This window comes from Perognathus longimembris, chromosome 26, assembly GCF_023159225.1.
Source record: "Perognathus longimembris pacificus isolate PPM17 chromosome 26, ASM2315922v1, whole genome shotgun sequence".
NCBI lineage: Eukaryota > Metazoa > Chordata > Mammalia > Rodentia > Heteromyidae > Perognathus > Perognathus longimembris.
In genome coordinates, this window is record NC_063186.1 from 7,514,717 (window position 1) to 7,537,853 (window position 23,137).

Consider the following 23,137-nt stretch of genomic DNA (forward strand, 5'->3'; position numbering starts at 1 on the left):
CGAAGCCACGCCCCTCCCCGGTTTCCTAGCAACCAGCCGCCGGCGGCCTGCCCGCCCCTCTCCCCGCGCGCCCGCGTCACTTCCGCTGCGCCGCCGGAAGTGACGCAAGGCAGGCAGCTTTCCCGGGAGTTTGGCGTTACTTTGCTGGAACTGGCGATCCAGGGATCTCCTGGGGGGGGAGGGAGGTCTCCTTCTGCGTCCGCGGGGTGCGGCGACCCGTGCGAGAGAGGACCGCGAGGTTTACCCCCCCTCCCTCCCCGGGACGGACAGCGCGACGGTGAGTACCCGAGACATCCCTTTCCAGGCGGCCTGGGCTTCCCACCCCGGTTCCCGGTTCTTGGGGCGCTTTCTGCCCTTCCCCTTCGCGTCTTGCACCCTTCCTTCGAAGATGGACTCTCTTCTAGAACTTTCTCAGCGGCTGAGCCCTTGTCGAGCCCAGATGCTTGAGGTGACCTCCGGGCTGAGCCGCCGGGGACCGGGGGGATACTTTTCCAGAGGCCTAGGTGACTGGTTTTTTTTTTTGGGCGGGGGCGTTGCAGAGCTTGCACGGGTGTGGGGGTCGGGAGACCTATGTAAATGTCTTTCAGTTCTCGGGGAGGGTGATGGGAAGTCATGCCATCTTTTTGGGTTAAATAGCAAGCTAAAAGCCGGGCGCCGGTGGCTCCCGCCTGTCATCCCAGCTATTCAGGAGGCTGAGATTTGAGGATCGCAGTTCAAAGCCAGCCCTGGCAGGGAAAGTCCCTGAGACTCCTATCTCCAATGAACCACCAGAAAACCAGAAGTGGCGCTGTGGCTCAAAGTGGTAGAGCAGAAAAGCCCAGGGACAGCGCCCAGGCCCTGAGTTCAAGCCCCAGGACCAAAAAAAAAAAGCCTACAAGATAAATGTGTTTGAGGGGCTGGGGATATGGCCTAGTGGCAAGAGTGCCTGCCTCGTATACATGAGGCCCTGGGTTCAATTCCCCAGCACCACATATACAGAAAACGGCCAGAAGTGGCGCTGTGGCTCAAGTGGCAGAGTGCGAACCTTGAGCAAAAAGAAGCCAGGGACAGTGCTCAGGCCCTGAGTTCAAGCCCCAGGACTGGCCAAAAAAAAAAGAAAGATAAATGTGTTTGAAATTGACTTTCCTGATGTCTGTAGGTAACAGTGGTGTCAGTGGAAGAGGTTGGATAAGGATGTTTTTCCATTGTATCTTCATCTATTTTCAATTTTCTGTCTTTCTTCTAAATAGGTGTTGTAACCTAATTGAATGATCCAGTGATCCTTGCCATTATGGGAAATCAACTCGCTGGTATTGCCCCTTCCCAGATCCTCTCAGTGGAGAGCTATTTCTCAGATATCCATGACTTTGAATATGACAAGAGCCTGGGTAGTACTCGGTTTTTTAAAGTTGCCCGGGCGAAGCACCGTGAAGGTCTGGTGGTTGTGAAGGTCTTTGCAATTCAGGATCCCACCTTGCCATTAACTAGCTATAAACAAGAGCTGGAGGAGCTGAAAATCAGGCTTCATTCTGCCCAGAACTGCCTCCCTTTCCAGAAAGCTGCAGAGAAAGCATCTGAGAAAGCAGCCATGTTGTTCAGGCAGTACGTGCGGGACAATCTCTACGACCGCATCAGCACACGCCCGTTCCTGAACAACATTGAGAAGCGCTGGATTGCCTTCCAGATCCTCACCGCTGTGGACCAAGCGCACAAATCCGGCGTCCGCCATGGCGACATCAAGACGGAGAATGTGATGGTGACCAGCTGGAACTGGGTTCTCCTCACCGACTTTGCCAGTTTCAAGCCCACCTATCTTCCGGAGGACAACCCAGCTGATTTCAACTACTTCTTTGACACTTCCCGGAGGAGGACTTGCTACATTGCCCCAGAACGTTTCGTTGATGGCGGGATGTTTGCCACGGAGTTGGAGTACATGAGAGACGCTTCCACCCCACTGGTAGACTTAAATAGCAACCAGAGAACAAGAGGAGAGTTGAAGCGAGCAATGGACATCTTCTCAGCAGGTAGTTGCCTGGATCCTATTTGCTGGCTTTCGGATTGAGGTATCTCAACTGTCAAAATGGAAATGTAGCTTTTTATTTTATTTATTTCATTTTTTTGCTGGTCCTGGAGCTTGAACTTAGGGCCCAGGCACTGTCCCCGATCCTCTCTGTGCTCAAGGCTAGCGCTCTACCACTTGAGCCACAGCACCATTTCCAGCTTTTTCTGTTTATGTGGTGCTGAGTAATTGAACCCAGGGCTCATGCATGCTAGGCAAGCACTCTCCCACTAAGCCACATTCCCAGCCCCAGCTTTTCTTTTTTATAAGTTGACAAACCTTCAGAAATTATTTGGTTATGGCCTCCGACTCTATTCAGATAGTTGCATCATTGCTTTATGGGACTTTTTTTTTTTTTTGCCATTCCTGGGCCTTGGACTCAGGGCCTGAGCACTGTCCCTGGCTTCTTTTTGCTCAAGACTAGCACTCTGCCACATGAGCCACAGCGCCACTTCTGGCCATTTTCTATATATGTGGTGATGGGGAATCGAACCCAGGGCTTCATGTATACGAGGCGAACACTTTACCACTAGGCCATATTCTTTATGGGACATTTTTAAGAAAATGCAGAGAGCATTTCATTAAATGGTTGAAGCAGGTGACTCACACCTGTAATCCTACCTGCTTTAGAGGTGGTGATCGGGAAGATGGTTCAAGGGCACTCCTGGGCATAAGTGAAACTGCATCTAAGTCAGGAGCCAGTAGTCATGTTCTCCTGTCATCCTAACTATGTGCAAGTAGGCCATTTACCATGCAGCCTGGCCCAGGCATGCATACAGGACCCTATTGGAAAACTAAAAGCAACAAAAGATGGTAGAGCATAAAATCCTGATTCTAATGACCAATTAAAAAAGGGTTTTTTGAATGCTTAAAAGTGTTAACACAGATGGATAATAGCAGGGTGCCTGTGGCTCACTCCTGTTATCCTAGCTATTCAAGAGGATGAGATCTGAGGATCACAGTTCAAAGCCAACCCAGGCAAAAAAGTCCATGAGACTCATCTCCAGTTAACTACTCGGAAAAAGCCAGATGTGGCGCTGTGGCTCAAGTGGTAGAGCCACAAGCCTTGAGCACAAAGAGGCTCAGGGACAGCACCTAGGCCCTGAGTTCAAGCCCCAGGACCGGGGAGGGGGGCGGGGAAGAATAAAGAAGTGCTAGTAACACTGATGGATAGTAAATGATCCTCTTCAAAATGCCCATGCTTGAGGCGTTAGAGGCATGACCCAGGAAGTAGAGCTCCAGCAAATGAGTGAAAGTACCAGACACCAACTTCGAGTCTTAGATGTTACAAAAGGATGTTTATGCTTGAATATGGGGGGTTGGGGGTGGCCAGGCATGTGTTGAGAAAGTATCTTCACTCAAGTGTTTGCCGTGCCGGGGAGCCATGGTGGTGTCTGGCCTCAGATGGTGGCAGTGTTGGAGGAGGGGGGCAGTGGGGGAAGGGGCAATGCTCAAGGGACAGCTAGCAGGTGGAACTGCTGGGACTCTACCACCTTTCCTCTGTGCCTAGTGATTATGGTCCTGACACAGGCATGGGGGGGAGGGGAGGGGGGGAGCAGGAGAAGATTGAGGTTAAACTGGAGGTTCTAGAAGAAGACAGGCTGCAAGTATCTGGCTAGCAAGGTTTGGTGAATAAGTGAAGTAAGCCAGACCCTGAGAAACACAGGTTGGCATCATTTCCCCCTCCTTTGTGGTAGCTAGAAATAGCTTATAAAGCTTCCTCTGTAGCTAGAATTTGCCTATAAACCTGTAAGTAAACAGGCGGGGAGGTACGTGTGAGGTTACAAACGTATGAATTGAAGTATGGTTGGCTCTGAGGAGAGCTCAAATAATGCCATTCCTTAGACAAAGCCCAACAAAATGAGCACTAGGATACTTGCAGAAGGGGGAATTGAGGCCCCAGGGCCGGGGGGAGAGGTACGCAAAGGAAGGGGAGAAGGCAGTCAAGAATTCATCGTATATACTCCAAAATTAAGGAAAGTAAGGGGAAGAGTAAGGAGTGGATGGGTGAGAAAGTTGTGAGAGATAACACTGAGCAAGATGCCTTTGTTAAATGGCAACTCCTTTGAACAGCCATCTAAAGATAATTTAGAAAACATAATAAAAGGAATGGGGAAGGAATTTGAAGTGGAGATGCAGGTAGACAGCTAGGTGGGAAATGGGAGTGAGATTGCAGACAGGAAAGTTCGTATAGAAATGACTTGTCAGCATTTTGGGGTCTCTTTAAAGAATTTGTTGAGATCAGTGGATCCTGCATTGGGAAGAGAAATTGTACCCCATGTTGTATGTAGATCTCATCTCACATACACAGACCACAGGAAGCAGCTGTGGTTGCAGGTTAGCTCAGCACCCAGGGGCTGGGCAGGGGAGATGCCATATCAACCATGGCATCGGTTAATTTCACCAGGGTTTGGTTTGCTCTTTATCACATCTCTTGGTTTCCCTGGTTACCATTTTAAATTCTAGAACTGGGAAGTAATTTAAAGTTAAAGTTTTTTGTTGTTTTTTTTTCTTCTCAGTAGGCACTTTAGAAACTGCTGGTCAAGCAATTAAGACATCTGTGTGATTGCAATTGCATGCTGCACACTAAATTTTAATTCATTTTCGTTTTGCATTTGGGGTTTTATGAGTTTTTCTGAATTCTGATTTGTATTGTGTGATCTCATGAATCGTGTGTTGTTTTTTTCTTCAGTCTTGGGACTTGAATGCAGGGCGTGGGCTCTGTCCTTGAGCTCTTTTGTTCAAGACTAGAACTCTATCACTTAGAACCATACCTCTACTTCTGGTTTTCTGGTGGTTCACTGGAGACAGGAGTCTCATAGCCTTTCCTGCCCTGGGCTGGCTTCGAACCTCGATCCTCAGATCTCAGCCTCCTGAGTAGCTAGAATTATAGTCAGGAGCCACCAGCACCCAGCCTATGAATCTCATTTCTAATGTTGTTGTTTTTTTGTTTTGTTTTATTTTGTATATATACATGTGCCAGTGTGGGGCTTAACCTCAGGGACTGGGCACTATCCCTGAGCATATCTGATCAAGACTAGCACCCTGCCACTTGAGCCATAGCCCCATTTCCAGCATTTTGCTGACTAGTTGGAGCTAAGAGTCTCACAGACTTTTTCATGCTCCAGCTAGCTTTGAACCATGATCCTCAAATCTCATCCTCCTGAGTAGCTTGGGTACAGGCATGTGCCACCAGCACGGGCTCTAATGTACATTTATCCACTATTTTCAGGTTGTGTGATAGCTGAACTGTTTACAGAAGGCGTACCACTGTTTGATCTCTCTCAACTCTTGGCGTACAGAAATGGACATTTCTTCCCTGAACAAGTGCTGAATAAAATTGAAGATCGTAGCATCAGAGAATTGGTCAGTATATAATAAATATTTGCTCTGAAGTTATTTATTTCCTTTTTTTTTTGTTTGTGTGTGTGCTAGAACTCAGAGCCTGGGCATTGTTCCTTAGCTTTTTTGCTCAAGGCTGATACTCTACCACTTACTTGAGCTACAACTCCACTCCTGGCTTGTTTTGTTCTTGCTGATTAGTTGGAGATAAGAGTCTACAGGCTTTCCTGACCAAGCTGGCTTTGAACCACATTCCTCAGATTCTCACCCTGAGCCTAAGTAGCTAGGCTTTCAGGTGTTAGCCACTGGTGCCCACAGTAGAGTTCTGTACTATTTAGTTTTTAGGTTCTAAAAGGAGATTGTCAGGTGACTATTGAGAGGAATCATGATTGCCTCACGAATCTTTAAACCACATGTATGTTCCTTGTGTAAACTTCATCTGGTTTAATTTTTTCTCTCTTTTTTTTTGCCAGTCCTGGGGTTTGAACTCAGGGCCTGGGCACTGGTCCTTGGCATCTTTTGCTCAAGGCTAGCACTCTACCACTTGAGCCAGTGCCACTTCTGGCTTTTTCCATGTATGTGGTACTCAGGAATGGAGCCCAGGGCTTCATGCATGCTAGCATTCTACCACTAAAGCCCCATTCCCAGCCCTATCTTCCTCTCCTTAAACCTGTTTTTATTCCTTGCCTCCCCTTCATATAGGTTACCCAAATGATCCATCGTGAGCCAGATAAACGTTTACAGGCCGAAGATTACTTAAAACAGCAGCGTGGCAATGCCTTCCCTGAGATATTTTATACTTTCCTTCAGCCTTACATGGCCCAGTTCGCCAAAGAAACCTTTCTCTCTGCAGACGAGCGTATTCTGGTTATCCGGAAGGATTTGGACAACATTATTCACAACCTCTGTGGACCTGATCCGCCAGACAAAGCCGACGGAGAGGCCAAGGAGAGCGGGCTGGTGATTTTGGTGTCCGTGATAACGTCCTGCCTCCAGACTCTCAAATACTGTGATTCCAAACTGGCCGCCCTGGAGCTCACCCTGCACCTGGCCCCCAGGCTGAGCGTGGAAATCCTGCTGGATCGCATCACTCCGTACCTCCTGCACTTCAGCAATGACTCCGTTCCGCGAGTGCGGGCCGAAGCCTTGAGGACGCTGACCAAGGTCCTCGCGCTCGTGAAAGAAGTGCCTCGAAATGACGTCAACATCTACCCGGAGTACATTCTGCCAGGCATAGCCCACCTCGCCCAGGACGATGCCACCATCGTGAGGCTGGCCTACGCCGGTAAGGGGTTCTCAAAATGACTCAACCTCTGGGTATTCTTTCCTTTTGTTTTTCCAGTCCTGGGGCTTGAACTCAGGGCCTGAGCACTGTCGCTGCCTTTCTTTTTGCTCAAAGCTAGCACTCTACCACTTGAGCCATAGCACCACTTCCGGCTTTTTCTGTGTATGTGGTGCTGAGGAATCGAACCTAGCGCTTCATGCATGCAGGGCTAGCACTCTACCGCTAAGCCACCTTCCCAGCCCTGCTTCCACTGATTTCAAGCCACAATCCTCAGATCTCAGCCTCCTGAGTAGCTAAGATGACAGGCATGAGCCACCAGTGCCCAGCTAAGCTGTGCCTCTTACTAGACTCTGAGGACCCTTCCTTAGGCTTAGTCTGTCTTGCCTGTTTGCAGTTGTGCTAAATAAGTGAAGTTCTGCTGTGCAGGTGTCTTATTATCATTGACATCCAGTTGCTGCTAGACAGAGCATAGAAGTCATAGCGACTGTGACTATTTATCTGAAAGCCTCCTGGCTATCCAAACATCTGTTGCTCAAGATAGCTGCTAGAGCTGTTGTGGTATCTTACAAGATCATCTTGCAACTTCTTTGAGTAATAACTGTTACGTGATCTCCCCTTTGAAGGGGAAAAAAGGCTAAATAATTTAACCCAGCCGTGTGGTCTAATTCTCATTCCTTAGCACCACTGGACCAGACCTTGGCTTTGAAGCAGTCTGTTCCTTTGGTTTTCTGAGCCTCTGTGGTGAGCACCCACAGCAACCCCGTGTCAGTACCACCCCCTCCCAGTCTTCCGTCCCGGGCAGGTGCACGGTAAAGCAACCTTTGCTAATAGTCAGGAGACTCTCTGAATTTGCGTGGTTACACGTAATGAAATCACACATGTATGGCAGGCAGAGAAACAAGGTTAGTTAGCAATCTAAGTGCTAACTTGAAAGCCTTACCTTCTTTCTCTCCACAGTTTTATGATGATTCTGTCTATAAAGACTTAGGGCATATGAGCATAGTAGTACATACCCGTAAAATCAGCACTTGGGAAGCAGTGCCAGTTGGTTCTCAAGTTCAAGGCCAGCCTAAGCTTCATAAAGAGACTCCCTCAAAAGAAAAGAAAGAGGGGTTGGAGGTATGGTTCAGTTGGTAGAGGGCCAGCCAATGAAGGAAAGCATCAGGTACCAAGTTTGTGTTCTGGCCTCAGATCTAGAAAAAAAGACAGAAGAGAAAAACCCAGAATCAAAAGCCACCACCAGCAGCAAACCAAACCAACCCCAAACCAAAAGTGAGTCAGGGGGGAAAGTGCTAAGTATCACAAAAAGTCAACAACACCTCCCTTCCCCCCAGTCCTGGGGCTTGAACTCAGGGTCTGGGCGCTGTCCCTGAGCTTCTTTTACTCAAGGCCAGCACTCTACCACTTGAGCCCAGCGCCACTTCTGGCTTTTTCTGTTTATGCAGTATTAAGGAATCAAACCCAGGGCCTCATGCACGCTAGGCAAGTACTCTACCACTAAGCCACATTCCCAGCCCCGTAATTTTTTTTTTTTAATCTTACAGAAAACATAGCTCTGCTAGCAGAAACTGCTCTAAGATTCTTGGAATTGGTACAGCTGAAAAACCTCAACATGGAAAACGACCCTAACAGTGAAGAAATGGATGAAGTTTCCCACCCGGATGGCAACTATGACACAGGTGTGGCACTTGGCTGCTCAGTTAGAAAGCATTCCTAGTGCTTACTTGCAAGAACATTATTTGTAGTTTTCACCTGACATGCAGGAGTACGAGCTATTTCGAGAGGGAGGGTTGGTGCTGTCTGATTGTTCTTTATGTCCTCACCTTTTATTTATCCAGGTGGAAAATGACCAGCTTGTCCACAAAGATTCCAGACTTCATTCCCCCCCCCACCCACAGAATTGATTAGTGCAAACCGTAAAGCCAGCTGAATTATATAATCTTGCACGGAGGATAAACATCGCTAAAGAATCTAAACCCTTTCTCTTCATGTAATTTTGAGTATTCTCAGTCATAAGCTGTTTTGCATATCAAAATGTACTTCTTTTATGGTACAGAAACAGATGTGGTGATTCACTCAATTCCGCTGTCTATCTTTAGACCATACAGCTTTTAGTTGCCGTCTGTGGAGTGAAAGAAAGTAAAGTAGCATACTTAGGTCTGTTCCAGTTAGAAAATACGAAGAAAAGGCTAGTTGGTAGATTTTTGTGTGTGTGCTGTTGCCCACTGTAATGGTAATTCTGCCTTTGTACAACTGTAAACAGTGAAGTTAGATATTAAAGCTTTGTGTGTGGCTGTGGGGGAGGCAGTCTGGGGACTTGAACTCAGGGCCTGGCCGCTTTCCCAACTGTTCAGCTCATAGCTAGTGCTTTACCACTTGAGCCACTGCTCCACTTCCCACTGTTGGTGATTAACTGGAGATAAAAAGTCTCATACACTTTCCTGCCGGGTCTGGCTTTGAACCGTGTTCCTCAGATCTCAGCCTCCTGAGTAGCTAGGAGGACGAGGATGAGCTACCGGTGTTCACCTAGATATGAAAACTTGGGAGGCGTTAGTCTGAAGTTTATACTTGGATGTGAGCACAATGAAGTTGCCTGTCAGACCAGCGCTCACCTTTCTCTTGGATAGTGCTAGGTGGGGCACGGGCGGGGGGAGGGGTGCTTCTCTCGTTTCATCCTTGAACATGTGCTCTGCACCAGGCACTTACTCACCGACGCCACAAATGAGACTATCTGGAAGAAAAGAACTGAAACAAAAAGGGCTGGGAGTGTGGCTCAAGAGGTAGAGCACCGGCCTAGCAAACACAAAGCCCTGAGCTTTGTGGTACTCTAGTACCACCACCACCACCGAATCATAATAAAGCTTCCTGAAGGCTTTGCCCAGTCCAGTTTTCCTGGATCCCCACCCCTCCTGGTGTTCCTGGGTCTTTGGGGGTGGTGTGATGTCCTTTCTCATATCGTCTCCCCGTTTTCTTCCGGTCAGCCCTGTTTAAACAGTGAGTTAGGAGCCATGTTGGTGGCCCCTTGCTTAGGATGTCTCCATTTCAACCCCACTCCCAGAGCTTCGGATGGGGACTTGCTCAGCGAGCGTAGACTTCCTGTGTGGCTTCTGTGACCCCTTTGTTACTCTATGGGTTGGGCCTAGTGATACCCGTCTGTAATCCCAGCCTTCAAGGAAGCTGAGGCAGGGTTGTTGAGTTCAAGGCCAGCATGAGCTATCAAAGAAGACCCTGCCTTTAAGTACAGAAGGATGAAGGGGAAAGAGGGAGAGAGAGGAGGCGGGAGACTGGGCCTGTGTGTATGACAAAACAAATAGTTCTTGATCTTTTTTTTTCTTTCTTTCTTTCTTTCTTAAGAACTCCAAGCCCTACATGAAATGGTCCAACAGAAAGTGGTCACTTTGCTAAGCGACCCCGAAAACATCGTGAAGCAGACGCTGATGGAGAACGGGATCACGCGGCTGTGCGTCTTCTTCGGACGGCAGAAGGCCAACGACGTCCTGCTGTCCCACATGATCACCTTCCTCAATGACAAGAACGACTGGCACCTGCGGGGGGCGTTCTTCGACAGCATCGTGGGTACGCGTGGCTCAGCCCACCTGCACGGTCATAACGTCGCCCTCGCGCGCGCTCGCATTCAGTCTGAAAGACACGCGCCGGCCAGGAGGCCGTCAGATGTCATGCGTAGTGAAGGGCGTTCTTGGCCACTTAGTATGTCTTCCTGTCGCTCTCGGATTATGTGTTTTGGCTGATCAAGATTAATTCACCTTCATTCAGAGGAAGAAGCAGCACGTGGTCATTAAAAATTAGTGTTTTAAAAGAATAATGACCTGAGGGGGGTGTATGAATTCTTTTTTTTTTTTTTCCAGTCCTGGGCCTTGAACTCAGGGCCTGGGCACTGTCCCTGGCTTCTTTTTGCTCAAGGCTGGCGCTCTACTACTGGAGCCACAGCGCCACTTCTGGCCATTTTCTGTATATGTGGTGCTGAGGAATCGAACCCAGGGCCTCATGTATACGAGGCAAGCGCTCTTGCCACTAGGCCATATCCCCAGCCCCAGTGTGAAATATTTTTAAAGTAACTAAAGGACAATTTTTGTTTGTTTTTCTTTGTATCAGTCCCAGGGCTTGAACTCTGGGCCTGGGCACTGTCCTTGATCTTTTTTTTTTTTTTTTTTTTCTTTTTGCTCAATGCAAGCGCTCTATGACTTGAGCCACTGATCCACTTCCAACTTTTTGGTGGTTCACTGGAGGTTAAGAGCCTCACAGACTTTTCTGCTCAGGCTGGCTCTGAACTGAGATCCTCGGATCTCAGCCTCCTGAGTAGCGAGGGTTTACAGGCGTGAGCCCCTAGCACCCCGAGGGAAGTTTTAAGCTACATGCGGCGTGGCCCCCAGTTGCATAGAGGTAACCAGAGCAGAAGCCGAATGGGCTTATCACGAAGGCTGGGTCATCGTCTTGCCTCTACTGTTGCTCACAATCACCCGTGCCAGTCTAATTCGTCCTCCTTTTTTTTTAAGAAGCCTTGTGTTTTCCTCTTCGAATGGTCTTAGAATCTGTTGTTTTGTGTATCTCTCTCCCTCCCCTCCCCCACCCCTTAGTATCCCAGAATTTGCCCGGCTGGCTTTGGTGCAGTTCTTGTTTCTCTCGTTCTCTTTGCTGGGCAGGACGTGCAGCGTTGTCCTCCCTGGGTCGTCCGTCGGTCGGTCATTCTGTCTGTCTGTGGCTCCGGTTGGCTCTTTGGAGCGTGTCACCTGAGGCGTGTTTCCAGGGACTGACCACTTGGGTGCCCGTTGCTTTCCCCTCCTCAGGCGTTGCTGCCTACGTGGGCTGGCAGAGCTCGTCGATCCTCAAGCCGCTCCTGCAGCAAGGCCTGAGCGACGCCGAGGAGTTCGTGATCGCGAAGGCGCTGCACGCCCTCACCTGCATGTGCCAGCTGGGGCTGCTGCAGAAGCCCCACGTCTACGAATTCGCCAGCGACATCGGTGAGCTTGGGTGTGGCACAGGGGGGCGGGGAGTGTGTCAGAGCACAGAGCACAGGAACCGCGTGGCCAAGTCTCTACAGACCATCAAGAGCGCGCTGCTCCTCTAGCATTCTGGCAGTTGATTGGTGTGTGTGTGTGTGAGAGAGAGAGAGAGAGAAAGGTACTGGGCCGGGCTGCCTGCTGGGGAGGGGGAGGGGAACGGTATTGATAGGGGGTTTCTTTTTCTCTTTTTGTTTTTTCTGGTCCTGGGAGCCTGGGCTCTGTGCCCGGCTTCCTTGTGCTCAAGGCTAGCGCTCTACCACTTGAGCCACAGCGCCACTCCTGACTTTGTTGAGTAATTGATTGGACATGAGAGTCTCATGGGGGACTTTTCTGCCTGGGCTAGCTTCGAACCACTATCCTCAGGCCTCCTTAGTAGGGGTGCTCAGCCTTATCATGTTTAAAAAAAAACAAGGGCTGGGGATATGGCCTAGTGGCAAGAGAGCCTGCCTCGTATACATGAGGCCCTGGGTTCAATTCCCCAGCACCACATATACAGAAAATGGCCAGAAGCGGCGCTGTGGCTCAAGTGGCAGAGTGCTAGCCTTGAGCAAAAGGAAGCCAGGGACAGTGCTCAGGCCCTGAGTCCAAGGCCCAGGACTGGTCAAAAACAAAACAAAACAAAATACTTGAGCCACAGGTGCACTTCTGGTTTTTATTATTTTTATTTTTTTCCAGTCCTGGGGCTTGAACTCAGGGCCTGGGCACTGTCCCTGAGCTTCTTTTGCTCAAGGCCAGCACTCTGCCACTTGAGCCACAGCGCCACTTCTGGCATTTTTTTTTTCCTGTGATTGTCAATAATAGTCTCATGGCCTTTCCTGCCTGGTCTGGCTTTGAACCGTGATCCTCAGATCTCAGCCTCTTGAGTAGCTAGGGTGGCAGGTGTGAGCCAGTGGCACCTGGTTTGATAATACTCCTAATCTAGTGTTATTAATGAGCGTTGCTTGTATGGCCTCATCTCTGGCTAAATACATTAGAGATTTGAACTGCTCCGAAGGGAGGCAGGCGGTTTCTCTGGTACATAAGAAGGGGATCTTACAACAGCTCTGCGCTCGGGTGTGCGAGTTACACCTCTTGCTATCTGAGCATGGGAAAGGGCTGTGTGGTGGCAGGGAAGCGCAATCTATCAGCGTGTTCTGATAGTGCGCCACTGTGGGAACCCGGTGTGACCCTCCCTCTCCCCCCCCCCCCCCCGCAGCCCCCTTCCTGTGTCACCCCAACCTGTGGATCCGCTACGGCGCCGTGGGCTTCATCACCATGCTGGCCCACCAGATCAGCACGGCGGACGTGTACTGCAAGCTCATGCCCTACCTCCACCCCTACATCACCCAGCCCATCATCCAGGTGCGCACGCGGACGCTCCTTCATACACACGCACGCGCGCACGCGCGCGTGCCTAGAGCCTTTATTTTCAGATACCTGAGCCACAGCATTGTCGCACCTCGAAGCAGCCCCTCGGTAGGTGAGGAAGAGTCGAGAGACCATTCACCCCGGGCAGGATTGGCGACCGTCTGCCGTTCAAGTGCAAACGACAGCCGGTTCCAGCCACAGTGGTCATGTTGATAAGACATTAGAAATACGGGCTTTAGGGTTTTTCTTCTCTCCTTTTTCCTTGTGCCGGTACAGAGCCTGGGTGCTGTCCTTTAGCTTTTCTGCCCAAGGCCAGTATTCTGTGACTTGAGCCACAGCTCTACTTCTGGCTTTTTTTTGGTTTATTTATTTTCTTTTTTGGTGGTGAAATGGATTGGTGTCTTCCTGCCCACACAGGCTTTGAACTGCCATCCTCAGATCTCAGCCTCCTGAGGAGCTAGGATGACCGGAGTGTCTTTTTTTTAAATCTAATTTTTTTCCCCTTCATCTTTGTAGCATTTGGCAGTAGATTTTAGATCTTTGGTTTGTTAAAGCAAATTCTATTTACCCATCTTGTTGTACAGCCAACTGTAAGAATAGACACTTAAATGGAATGGAATATCCAAGGATGATTATGGCTCTTAAATCATTCTGAAATACTCTATTCTGGGGTTGTTTGTTTTTTTGTTTTGTTTTTTTTTTTCCAGTCCTGGGGCTTGAACTCAGGGCTTGGGTTATTATCCCTGAGCTTCTTTTGCTCAAGGCCAGGGCTCTACCACTTGAGCCACAGCGCCACTTCTGGCTTTTTCTGGGTAGTTTATTGGAGATGAGAATCTCACAGACTTGCCTGCCTGGGCTGGCTTTGAACGGCGATCCTCAGATCTCAGCCTCCTGAGTAGCCCGGATGACAGGCCTGAGCCACCGGCATCTGGCTGAGAGTAACGTTCTACGGAAGTGGTGGAACCTGTTGGGACAGGCAAAGAAGAGTGAGGGGAAGAGGTTGGCTTCCGTGCCTCTTGTCTGAATTAGTTGCTTTGTATGAACTGCGAGCTGCAGGTTTGTTAGGTCTAGGCAGTTCTCAGATATACGAGAATGGACAAAAGGCTCAGTCTGGCCATCTAAATTCTCTTACACGGGTTACACAGGTATCTGTTATGAGTCTTCCAGTGATGGGTACAGACATAGTCGAAAAAAATCACTTCAACCCTTTAGAGTTCTTTTTTTTTCCCCCCTAAAAAGACTTGCATATATTGACATCTCACATTTTCATAGAAAACGCATGCCTTTGTTCACTTTATGCAGGTTGTACTTGCTGCATTTGAACAATATTTGTAATGATGCATGGCATCGTGGACCAGTTCTTCTTGTTTCCTCTACCCTTAGATCGAAAGGAAACTTGTCCTCCTCAGTGTTTTGAAAGAGCCAGTGAGCCGCTCGATCTTCGATTACGCCCTGCGGTCCAAGGACATCAGCAGTCTGTTCCGGCACCTGCACCTGCGGCAGAAGAAGCGCAGGGGCTCCGTGGCCGACTGCCCCCCGCCGGAGGACCCCGCCGTGGCGCAGCTCCTCAAGAAGCTGCTCTCCCAGGTTGCACCCCCTTTTCTCCTCACCTCACCCCATCAGAGCGTCCGTGTAGGCATGGAAACGGATTGATCCAGTCATGTGACTCAGTGAGACCACATCTGGCAAACACCCCGTGCTTTTGTTTCCTTGGTGACAAAGCCTTGGGTTCGAGCGCCCTGAGGAGTCATGGAGACTCATTTTTTGGGGGGTGACGTCTGGCCCAATCCATGAAAGGAAGTAGAATGTAGAAAGCCTAAGAGTTGGGTGTTACTCTTTTGGGGTCTGTTTGTGCCGGTCCTGGGGCTTGAACTCAGGGCCTGAGCACTGTCCCTGGCTTCTTTTTGCTCAGGGCTAACACTCTGCCACTTGATCCACAGCGCCACTTCTGGCCTTTTCTATGTATGTGGTGCTGAGGAATCGAACCCAGGGCTTCGTGCATGCTCTGCCACTCTACCGCTAAGCCACCTTCCCAGCCCAGCAGCTTGGTTTTTAGGTGCAACTCTGCCTAGCCAGCTAGCTCTCTCTTCCAGGATGGTGCTGCCATTTGCCGTTTTCGAGAATACTTCATCAGATCCAAGAGCTTTTTCTGCCGTTTTCTTCGCACCTTCACATTAGATGCAGCTGAATCCCATTTTCTCTGTTGTGTCTCCACGCGTCTCCTTGTTTGCGAAGCCCCCCCACGGGCCTCCCTCTGTAGAGCAGCAGCACGTTCTGTGTTCCCACTGCCGGTTTCCCTTTTGTTTGCTTGCTTTATCGTTCTGAGTCCCTTGGCGCTCAGCTAGGCAGTTGGCGCTTTATTTGTTAGTCATCCGCGGAGGCCCCTTTGTTGCTCCTGTTGAACGTCTAAAAGATCCGGTTCGCGTTGGTTTCAGGGAATGACGGAGGAGGAGGAAGACAAACTCCTGGCACTGAAAGACTTCATGATGAAATCCAACAGAGCAAAGGCAAACATCGTAGACCAGAGTCACCTTCACGACAGCAGCCAGAAAGGCGCCATCGACCTGGCGGCGCTGGGCATCACCGGGAGACACGTGGACCTTGTGAAGGCCCGGCAGGAGCCCGAGGACAGGCGGGGTACGCGTCCCCTCGTCTCGTTACTAAACCTGCTTACGTGTGGGTCCCGGGGCGCGAACGCGGCCACGGCGCTGTCCCTGAGCCTCCTGTGTGCTCAAGGCCAGCGCTCCGCCACTAGAGCCAGCGCCACTTCCAGCGTCTTCTGACGGTTAATGAAAGAGTCTCACAGGCTTCCCTGCCCAGGCTGGCTTCACCCTGCGATCCTCCGATCTCAGCCTCCTGAGCAGCTACGAGGACAGGCACGGGCCACTAGGCCTGGCCTCATCGTCTCACTGGACTGGTCTTTAGCCAAGTAATAGGTCTCAGATACAGAACTTTTCAGATGCAGTGTCTCTTAGTTACTCTGTTACTCAGTATGGAGACAGGGAGGAAAGTGGAGAGCCGGGAAAGAAGAAAGTCTGTGAGACTCTTACCTCCAGTAAACCACCAAAAAAGCTGGAAGTGGCACTGTGGCTCAATGTGGTAGAGTGCCAGTCTTAAGCTCAGGGCCAGTGCCCAGGTCCAGAGTTCAAATCCCCACCCCTTCCCCCAACCCCCCAAAAAAGCCTAGTGTCAGACTTGGAGGACAGCAAACATTATATCGAAGTCAAACCACTAATTACCAGACATAGGATTAAGTACTTGCAACTTTACCACTCGTGGCCGACATCTATAAGATAGAACACTCGTACAAATTAAGAGAAAAGCCAGCGCACCAAAAGGAAAAGGTGAAATAATTAACTGAGTGTCAATGTGGCATTAGACCGGTGGTAGCTGCTAGCATCGACACAGTCCCAGGAAATAAGCACCTCATACAGAAATAGCCGAATAACGTGGAGATGCAAAGGAAGAGACAGAGCACCAGTCAGTGAGAGAAGCATCGAGACCCACACTTCAAGTCCCTGGCTCGGACCCAAAAGCAAAGAAAAACTGGGCAATAAACGGCACATGGGTTTCTGAAGGCTGCCTCAGACTGGGTGTTCTGATTCTGTTTTCACAGCTAGGAAACACGTAAAGCAAGAGTCCAACGTCAACGAAGAGTGGAAGAGCATGTTCGGGTCCCTGGAGCCCCCGGCCCTCCCCCAGCCGCTGCCTAAAGCGAGCGAGCCGGAGGCGGGTCCGGCCGGGAAGCCGCCTCGCTCCGAATCCTCTGCCGGCCTCTGCGGCCCCTCCGCAGCCGCCCCGCAGGTACCTTCTCCCGGGCAGCAGGTCCCAGCCCGGGCTGCTGCTCCGTGTGTCTAGCCGTGCTGGGAAAAGCAGTGTGGAGGCTATCTTCCTTTCTACAACAGGCTTGCTTTCATTTTACAGCCAAGGGGAAAAACTCTGGAAAGGTTTTAAGCGTACTTGCCAGCTGGACTCCAGTGGCCTACCCCTGTCATCCTAGCTACTCAGGAGACTGAGCTCTGAGGACTCCAGTTCAAAGCCAGCCCAGGCAGAAAAGTTGATGACACTCTTCACTAATTAACTATCAGAAAGGCAGAAGTGGAGCCATGGCTTAAGTGGTACAGCAACCAGCCTTGAGCAAAAAGTGTTCAGAGACAGTGCCCCTGGCCCCGAGTTCAAGCCCACAACCAACCGGGGAAAAAAAAGCTAAGAGAGAGCTCCCGGGCCCTGAGTTCATGCCCCAGTACTGGCACACACATACACAAAAAATAATAATAATGTGGTATAGACATTGATGGATAACCTTATTTTAGCTAGATTATATCAGAACAAAACAAGGCCAGTGTGTGTGTGTGTGTGTGTGTGTGTGTGTGTATATAGATTATAAACTTAGTACATTAGCAAGGACAAACGACCCTCCAAACGTGTACAACACAAGCACCTTGTTACCTTCAGGCGTGCTCTGCCTGTAGCACATTAATACCTACGATTCCGTTTGCCTTTGCAGGTTTCAGAAGTAACCAATGTCCCACATAAAAGGCCAGTGGTACAGGTTGTAAGTAGCACCGTTTTGCCGTCCACCTATCAGATTCGGATCACCACCTGCAAAACGGAGCTGCAGCAGCTCATCCAGCAGAAGCGGGAGCAGTGCAACGCCGAGCGGATCGCCAAGCAGATGCTGGACAGCGCCGAGTGGGAGAGCCGGCCCCCGCCCCCAGGTGAGCCCTGGAGCCCCCCCCCCGGGCCTCCCCACTCGGGGGCGGGGGGGGACCCTCACCCCAATCGGAAAGCTCAGAAGCCTCGCAGGGCATAGGATTTCTGAGCACGTTGGACTGTTTCGGTAAGAGACCGCCACGAAACCCCTGAAGTGTGCAATGGGCTTGGCCCTGGGTACTCCATCACGCACAGGGCACGAGAACCACTGCGGACGCCCGCGCTCGTCACCCTAGCTCCGCGGGCGCTGAGCTCTAAGGAGCGCGGTTCAAAGCCAGCCCCGGGCAGGGAAGTCGATGAGACTTCTAACGACAAAAAAAGCCGAAAAATAGCCCTGCGGCTCAGCGTGGTGGAGCACTAGCCTTGAGCACAAAAGCTTAGGGACAGCGCCCAGGCCCTGAGTGCAAGCCCCCAGGATCGGCACAAAAACCAAGCGTGTCGGTGCTGCTCCGGCAGACCGCTCCCGACGCTCGGTGCCTTTGGCCCCGCTCTGCGTTCCCCCAGGGTGGCGCCCCAAGGGGCTGCTGGTGGCGCACCTGCACGAGCACAAGTCCGCCGTCAACCGGATCCGAGTCTCCGACGAACACTCGCTCTTCGCGACCTGCTCCAACGACGGCACGGTGAAAATCTGGAACAGTCAGAAGATGGAGGGGAAGACCACCACCACCAGGTAGCGCGCCTTTCACAAATCCTGCTGCTCTTTTTAAGTCTCTGGAGTCGTGGGGCTTGAACTCTGGGCCTGGGCAGCTGGGCGGTAGAGCTCATCTGTGCTTGGCTACCACGGCAGGCCGAGGCCAGGCCTGCGGGGAGGGAAGAACCGGGGCGCGCAGAGGTGTTGGCTAGCGATCCCGCGGCCGTTCCCCGCTGGCCGCGCGCTGGAGGCTGTGTTCTCCCCCCTTCAGGTCCATCCTCACCTACAGCCGGATCGGAGGGCGCGTGAAGACGCTCACGTTCTGCCAGGGCTCCCACTACTTGGCCGTGGCGTCCGACAACGGAGCTGTGCAGCTGCTCGCAATCGAGGCCTCCAAGCTGCCCAAGTCTCCTAAAATCCACCCTCTGCAGAGCAGGTGCCGGGCCCGTCTCTCCAGACATTCCCTTTCCCACCGTGCACTGCGCTTGCCTCAGCCCATTTTACCTTTTATTTATTTTCCCAGTCGTGGGATTTGAACTCAGGGCCTGGACATTGTCCCTGAGACTCTCTGTGCTCAAAGCTAATGCTCTACCCACGTGATCCACATCCCCACTTCCGGTTTCCTGGTGGTTAACTAGAGCTAAAGACTCATGCAGACGTCCCTGCCCAAGCTGACCTCAAACCAGGATCCTCAAATCTCAGCCTCCTGAGTAGCTAGGATTGACAGGTGCTTGGCGACATTTTGATTTCTAAAACCATCCCTGTATATGGATATTTAGCCAGAAGTAGGGAATTTGTAGCCATCATTGTTGATGGAAAATAGGGGTCAGCAAATTGTGGTCTGCAAATGGTCCATATACTACTGCTGATCTCGTATACGAGGCAAGCACGCTACCACCAGGCCATATTCCCAGCTACTAATGATCTTAGACGTAAAAGGCTTTACCAAACAAGCATGGTGCAACGGTCGTGCCTATGACTTGGGAAGCCTGGAGGGCTGAGTCTTTGTAGAAAGCGCCTGCTGCTGTTCAAAGAAAAAAGTGTGTGCAAAAGCACGACATGAGCTCAGGGAGGCAGCTGGCCTGCATTGGTACGGCACGGGGGGGGGGGGGGGCTCACACTCGGGCCCTCACGCGCACCGGGCCCCACGACACTGCTGAGCTACGCTTGCGGGAGAAAGCGTCGCAGCGTATAAGCCACAGAGCTGTGTGCAACACAGAGGCAGCAAGCCTCGGCCTGTGCGGCGCTGGCGAGTCCTCACTGCAGTTTGCCAGTGAAAGAAGTTCAGATCCCAAAGTGTGAGAGCGTAGAGAACCGGAAGGAGAGGCAGCCGGTGGCGGGCCACGGGTTGAGGGGAGGGAGGGGGAGGGGGTGAATACCAAGTGACCAATCCCAGGGAATGGGGGGGGGGGGCACGCGAAGCAGTTGCATGTGGTTCTGTGATGGAAATCTCATGGCCGTGTATTTGTCCAAACCCATGTTAAAGCCGGGTGCCCGGGGCTCCCGCCTGTAAATCCCTGCTACGTGGGCTGAGATCTAAGGGCCGGGGGTTCAAAGTCCACTCAGGCAGGAAAGTGAGGCGCTCACCTCCCAATTAATTATCCAGCAGAATACCAAAAGTAGAGACGTGGCTCAAGTGGTAGAGGAGCAGCCTCGAGCAATAAAAAGCTAAGGGACAGCATGCCGGCCCTGGGTTCAAGTCCCAGGACCACCACAAAAAAAAAGCCCATTTAACTATTATACCCCCCCCCGCCCCCCAAGAAAAAGAGTGGGTTTTGCTCTGTGTAAATGCTGCTGCCCTGACTGGTGGTGTGGTAGGTGTCCTGGGTGATACAAGAAGACGTGACCTCGAGGGAAAGCTGAGGGGAGGGGAACCCCGAAACCCGACGTTCTTGAAATTCTCCCATAGGTCGAGCCCTGCCCTTCCCCCCCCCCCCCCCCCCCCGTGTCTAGCTGTAAGTGACATGACCTTGGTGAGCCGCGCCGGCGCACACCCCCCCAGTCCGTGCCGGTGACCGAGCGCGCGCGTCCCCCCAGGATCCTGGACCCCAAGCAGGACGGCTGCGTGGTGGACATGCAGCACTTCAACTCGGGCGCGCAGTCGGTGCTGGCCTACGCCACGGTGCACGGCTCGCTGGTGGGCTGGGACCTGCGCGCGTCCAGCGACGCGTGGACGCTCAAGCACGACCTCAAGTCGGGCCTCATCACCTCCTTCGCCGTGGACATCCACCAGTGCTGGCTGTGCATCGGTGAGTGCCGGCGCCACGCCGCGCCGCGTGCGCTCCGTGGGGGCCCCGCAGGCGGGCCCCGCGCTCACGGCCGCCCGCCGCCCCCCCCCCCCCCCCCCCGCAGGCACCAGCAGCGGCGCCATGGCGTGCTGGGACATGCGCTTCCAGCTGCCCATCTCCAGCCACTGCCACCCGTCCCGCGCGCGCATCCGCCGCCTCTCCATGCACCCGCTCTACCAGTCCTGGGTGATTGCAGGTGAGTCCCGGGGCCGGGGGAGGGGGCACGGGGCACGGGGGGGGGGGGGGGGCAGGACGCGGGGGATCGCAGCCGCGGGCGTGACCGTGCGGCCCGCGCCTCCCCCCAGCCGTGCAGGGCAACAACGAAGTGTCCATGTGGGACATGGAGACCGGGGACCGCAGGTTCACGCTCTGGGCCAGCAGCGCGCCGCCGCTCTCCGAGTTACAGGTATCCCCCCCACCCCCACCCCCTACCCCCGGAATGTTCTGGTCCCTGTGGTCTCGGTGCACTCTCGGGCTCGCAGGTAGAGAGCCACTGCGAGCCAGGTCCCGCGAGTCGGCCCCGGCCGCGGGGGAAGACGGGCGAGCCGGCCACACGTGTGCTGACAAAGCACCCCCAAAGCAGAGCCGCCCGCGGTTCCTCCCGGCATCTCATCCCACCCCCCACCCCCCCCACCCGTGTCCTTCCAGCCGTCCCCCCACAGCGTGCACGGCCTCTACTGCAGCCCCGCCGACGGCAACCCCATCCTGCTCACCGCCGGCTCCGACATGAAGATCAGGTGCAGTAGGCCCAGCCCGCGCCCACCCCCGCGGCGAGGGGCGCCTTCCCCTTCCCCGCAGACGGTCGCACTCACGGGCACCAGAATGCTCCTTGGCGGCACACGCGGAATCCCGGTGACCCCGCGACCGCTCGCTCCTCCTCCCTAGGTTCTGGGACCTGGCGTATCCAGAAAGGTCGTACGTGGTGGCGGGGATCACCGGCTCCTCCTCCGCGTCCTACTACCGCAAGATCATAGAAGGCACCGAGGTGGTGCAGGTAGGGGCCTCGCCCCTTCCCATGGGGGGGAGGGGGGATTGTGGTGCAATTATTCACTCCCGGCTCTCTCTCAACAGGAAATTCAGAACAAGCAGAAGGCGGGGCCGAGTGACGAGGCCCCGCGCCGGGGCCCCGAGTCGCTCCCCGTGGGCCATCACGACATCATCACGGACGTGGCCACCTTCCAGACCACGCAGGGCTTCATCGTGACGGCCTCGCGGGACGGCATCGTGAAGGTGTGGAAGTAGAGGCCCGCGGAGGCCTCGCGCATGCGCACCTGCTCCCCGCCCAGCCGTTCGTACAGGACGGGGTTGTGAGCTACTGTAAACACTGTTTTGCTATTAAAAATGCTGTTGAGAGAGGACAGACCCCGCGTTCGAGTGCCTTGCACTGGCCGCCACGAGTCACGAGTGGCGCTCGAACCCCGGTACCGGCCCCGGCGCAGGGCCCAGCGCCGGCAGAGGCGTCCGCCACCGTCGGTCACCTTTCCCACCTTTGGTTTTCCTTGAGGTCACGCAGGCCGCCGTGGTTCCCGGTCCTCGTGCCCGGTGCCCGGTGCCCCGGGCGGCCATCCCCGGGCGGCAACGCACCCGCCGCCCGCACTAGGAAGCCCCGGGGCAGCGCGCTGCTGTGGTTTCTTTTTTTTTTTTTTTTTTTGGCCAGTCCTGGGCCTTGGACTCAGGGCCTGAGCACTGTCCCTGGCTTCTTCTTGCTCAAGGCTAGCACTCTGCCACTTGAGCCACAGCGCCGCTTCTGGCCGTTTTCTGTATATGTGGTGCTGAGGAATCGAACCCAGGGCCTCGTGTATATGAGGCGAGCGCTCTTGCCACTAGGCCACGTTCCCAGCCCTGTGGTTTCTTTTTAAACTCAAACTTAGATTCCCCTTCCTTTCTGCTGCTTTCCACGTAAGAAGCAGATGGTGGGAGACACTGAGACGAGTCACTTGCTTGTTTGTTCAAGGGGAACCTGTCCCCACTCACCTGGCACCCGCAAACCAAGGGTCACCCAGCCAACACACGACAAAGCCGCAGAGTGATGTCCAACAGCAACCAGACGTTGTTTAATCCAAGGTTTAAAAAAAATATTACAGTCCCTGTTATTTGAAAATGCTTCTTAAATATTCCTGCTCCCCCGTTTCCCGCACGTGAAGCACCGCCGGGCCCCGAACCGCGGGGAGACGGCCGGGCCCCCGGGCTGCGCCCCGTCCCGCTCGCGGGGCCAGGCGCTCCACTCACGGGGCGCACAGCGCCGCGGGGCCTGCGTGAGCGTGGCGGGGGGAGGCGGCAGCTCGGGGGTCGTGGAGAGGGGGTGCAGGAAGGGAACTGGACGCCCCTTCCTGCGTCTGGGATGGCAGCCCCCCGGGCTGAGGGGCTGAGGGCTGAGGGCTGCGCTTCGGCGGTGGCGGAACGATCGCCCCACCACACGCAGGAACCCTGAGTGGGGCGCAGGCCCGGGGCCTCCGCGCGCGTCCGCGTGCA

The 23,137-nt window shown here is 53.1% G+C and overlaps 1 protein-coding gene across 3 annotated transcripts; it reads left to right on the top strand.

Moving 5' to 3' along the window:
- The first annotated feature begins 121 nt into the window (after nucleotides 1-121).
- Pik3r4 (phosphoinositide-3-kinase regulatory subunit 4) lies at nucleotides 122-22,021 on the top strand. Of its 3 annotated transcripts, none has more exons than XM_048334662.1 (20): nucleotides 122-277; nucleotides 1,230-2,003; nucleotides 5,271-5,404; nucleotides 6,083-6,665; nucleotides 8,210-8,344; nucleotides 10,020-10,241; nucleotides 11,471-11,644; nucleotides 12,882-13,027; nucleotides 14,417-14,620; nucleotides 15,469-15,670; nucleotides 16,650-16,837; nucleotides 17,541-17,744; nucleotides 18,244-18,416; nucleotides 18,649-18,813; nucleotides 20,415-20,626; nucleotides 20,730-20,861; nucleotides 20,971-21,071; nucleotides 21,314-21,402; nucleotides 21,551-21,659; nucleotides 21,737-22,021. In XM_048334662.1, the coding sequence occupies exons 2-20, from the start codon at nucleotides 1,271-1,273 to the stop codon at nucleotides 21,905-21,907; spliced, it is 4,077 nt and encodes a 1,358-aa protein (XP_048190619.1). In that variant the 5' UTR covers nucleotides 122-277; nucleotides 1,230-1,270; the 3' UTR covers nucleotides 21,908-22,021. The 3 variants fall into 3 exon arrangements, with proteins under 3 accessions (XP_048190619.1, XP_048190618.1, XP_048190620.1); XM_048334661.1 differs by having other exon boundaries at nucleotides 17,541-17,751; nucleotides 18,251-18,416; nucleotides 21,737-22,020; XM_048334663.1 differs by having other exon boundaries at nucleotides 123-277; nucleotides 17,622-17,751; nucleotides 18,251-18,416; nucleotides 21,737-22,020.
- Nucleotides 22,022-23,137: the final 1,116 nt, after the last annotated feature.

Excerpts from the sequence above, each read along its gene's own strand:
- Pik3r4 (XM_048334662.1), top strand. The coding sequence starts at position 1,271 with ATGGGAAATCAACTCGCTGGTATTGCCCCTTCCCAGATCCTCTCAGTG. Across the intron at positions 5,405-6,082 it reads ATCGTAGCATCAGAGAATTG|GTTACCCAAATGATCCATCG; the intron begins GTCAGTATATAA and ends CCCTTCATATAG. Across the intron at positions 17,745-18,243 it reads AGTGGGAGAGCCGGCCCCCG|CCCCCAGGGTGGCGCCCCAA; the intron begins CCCCCAGGTGAG and ends CCGCTCTGCGTT.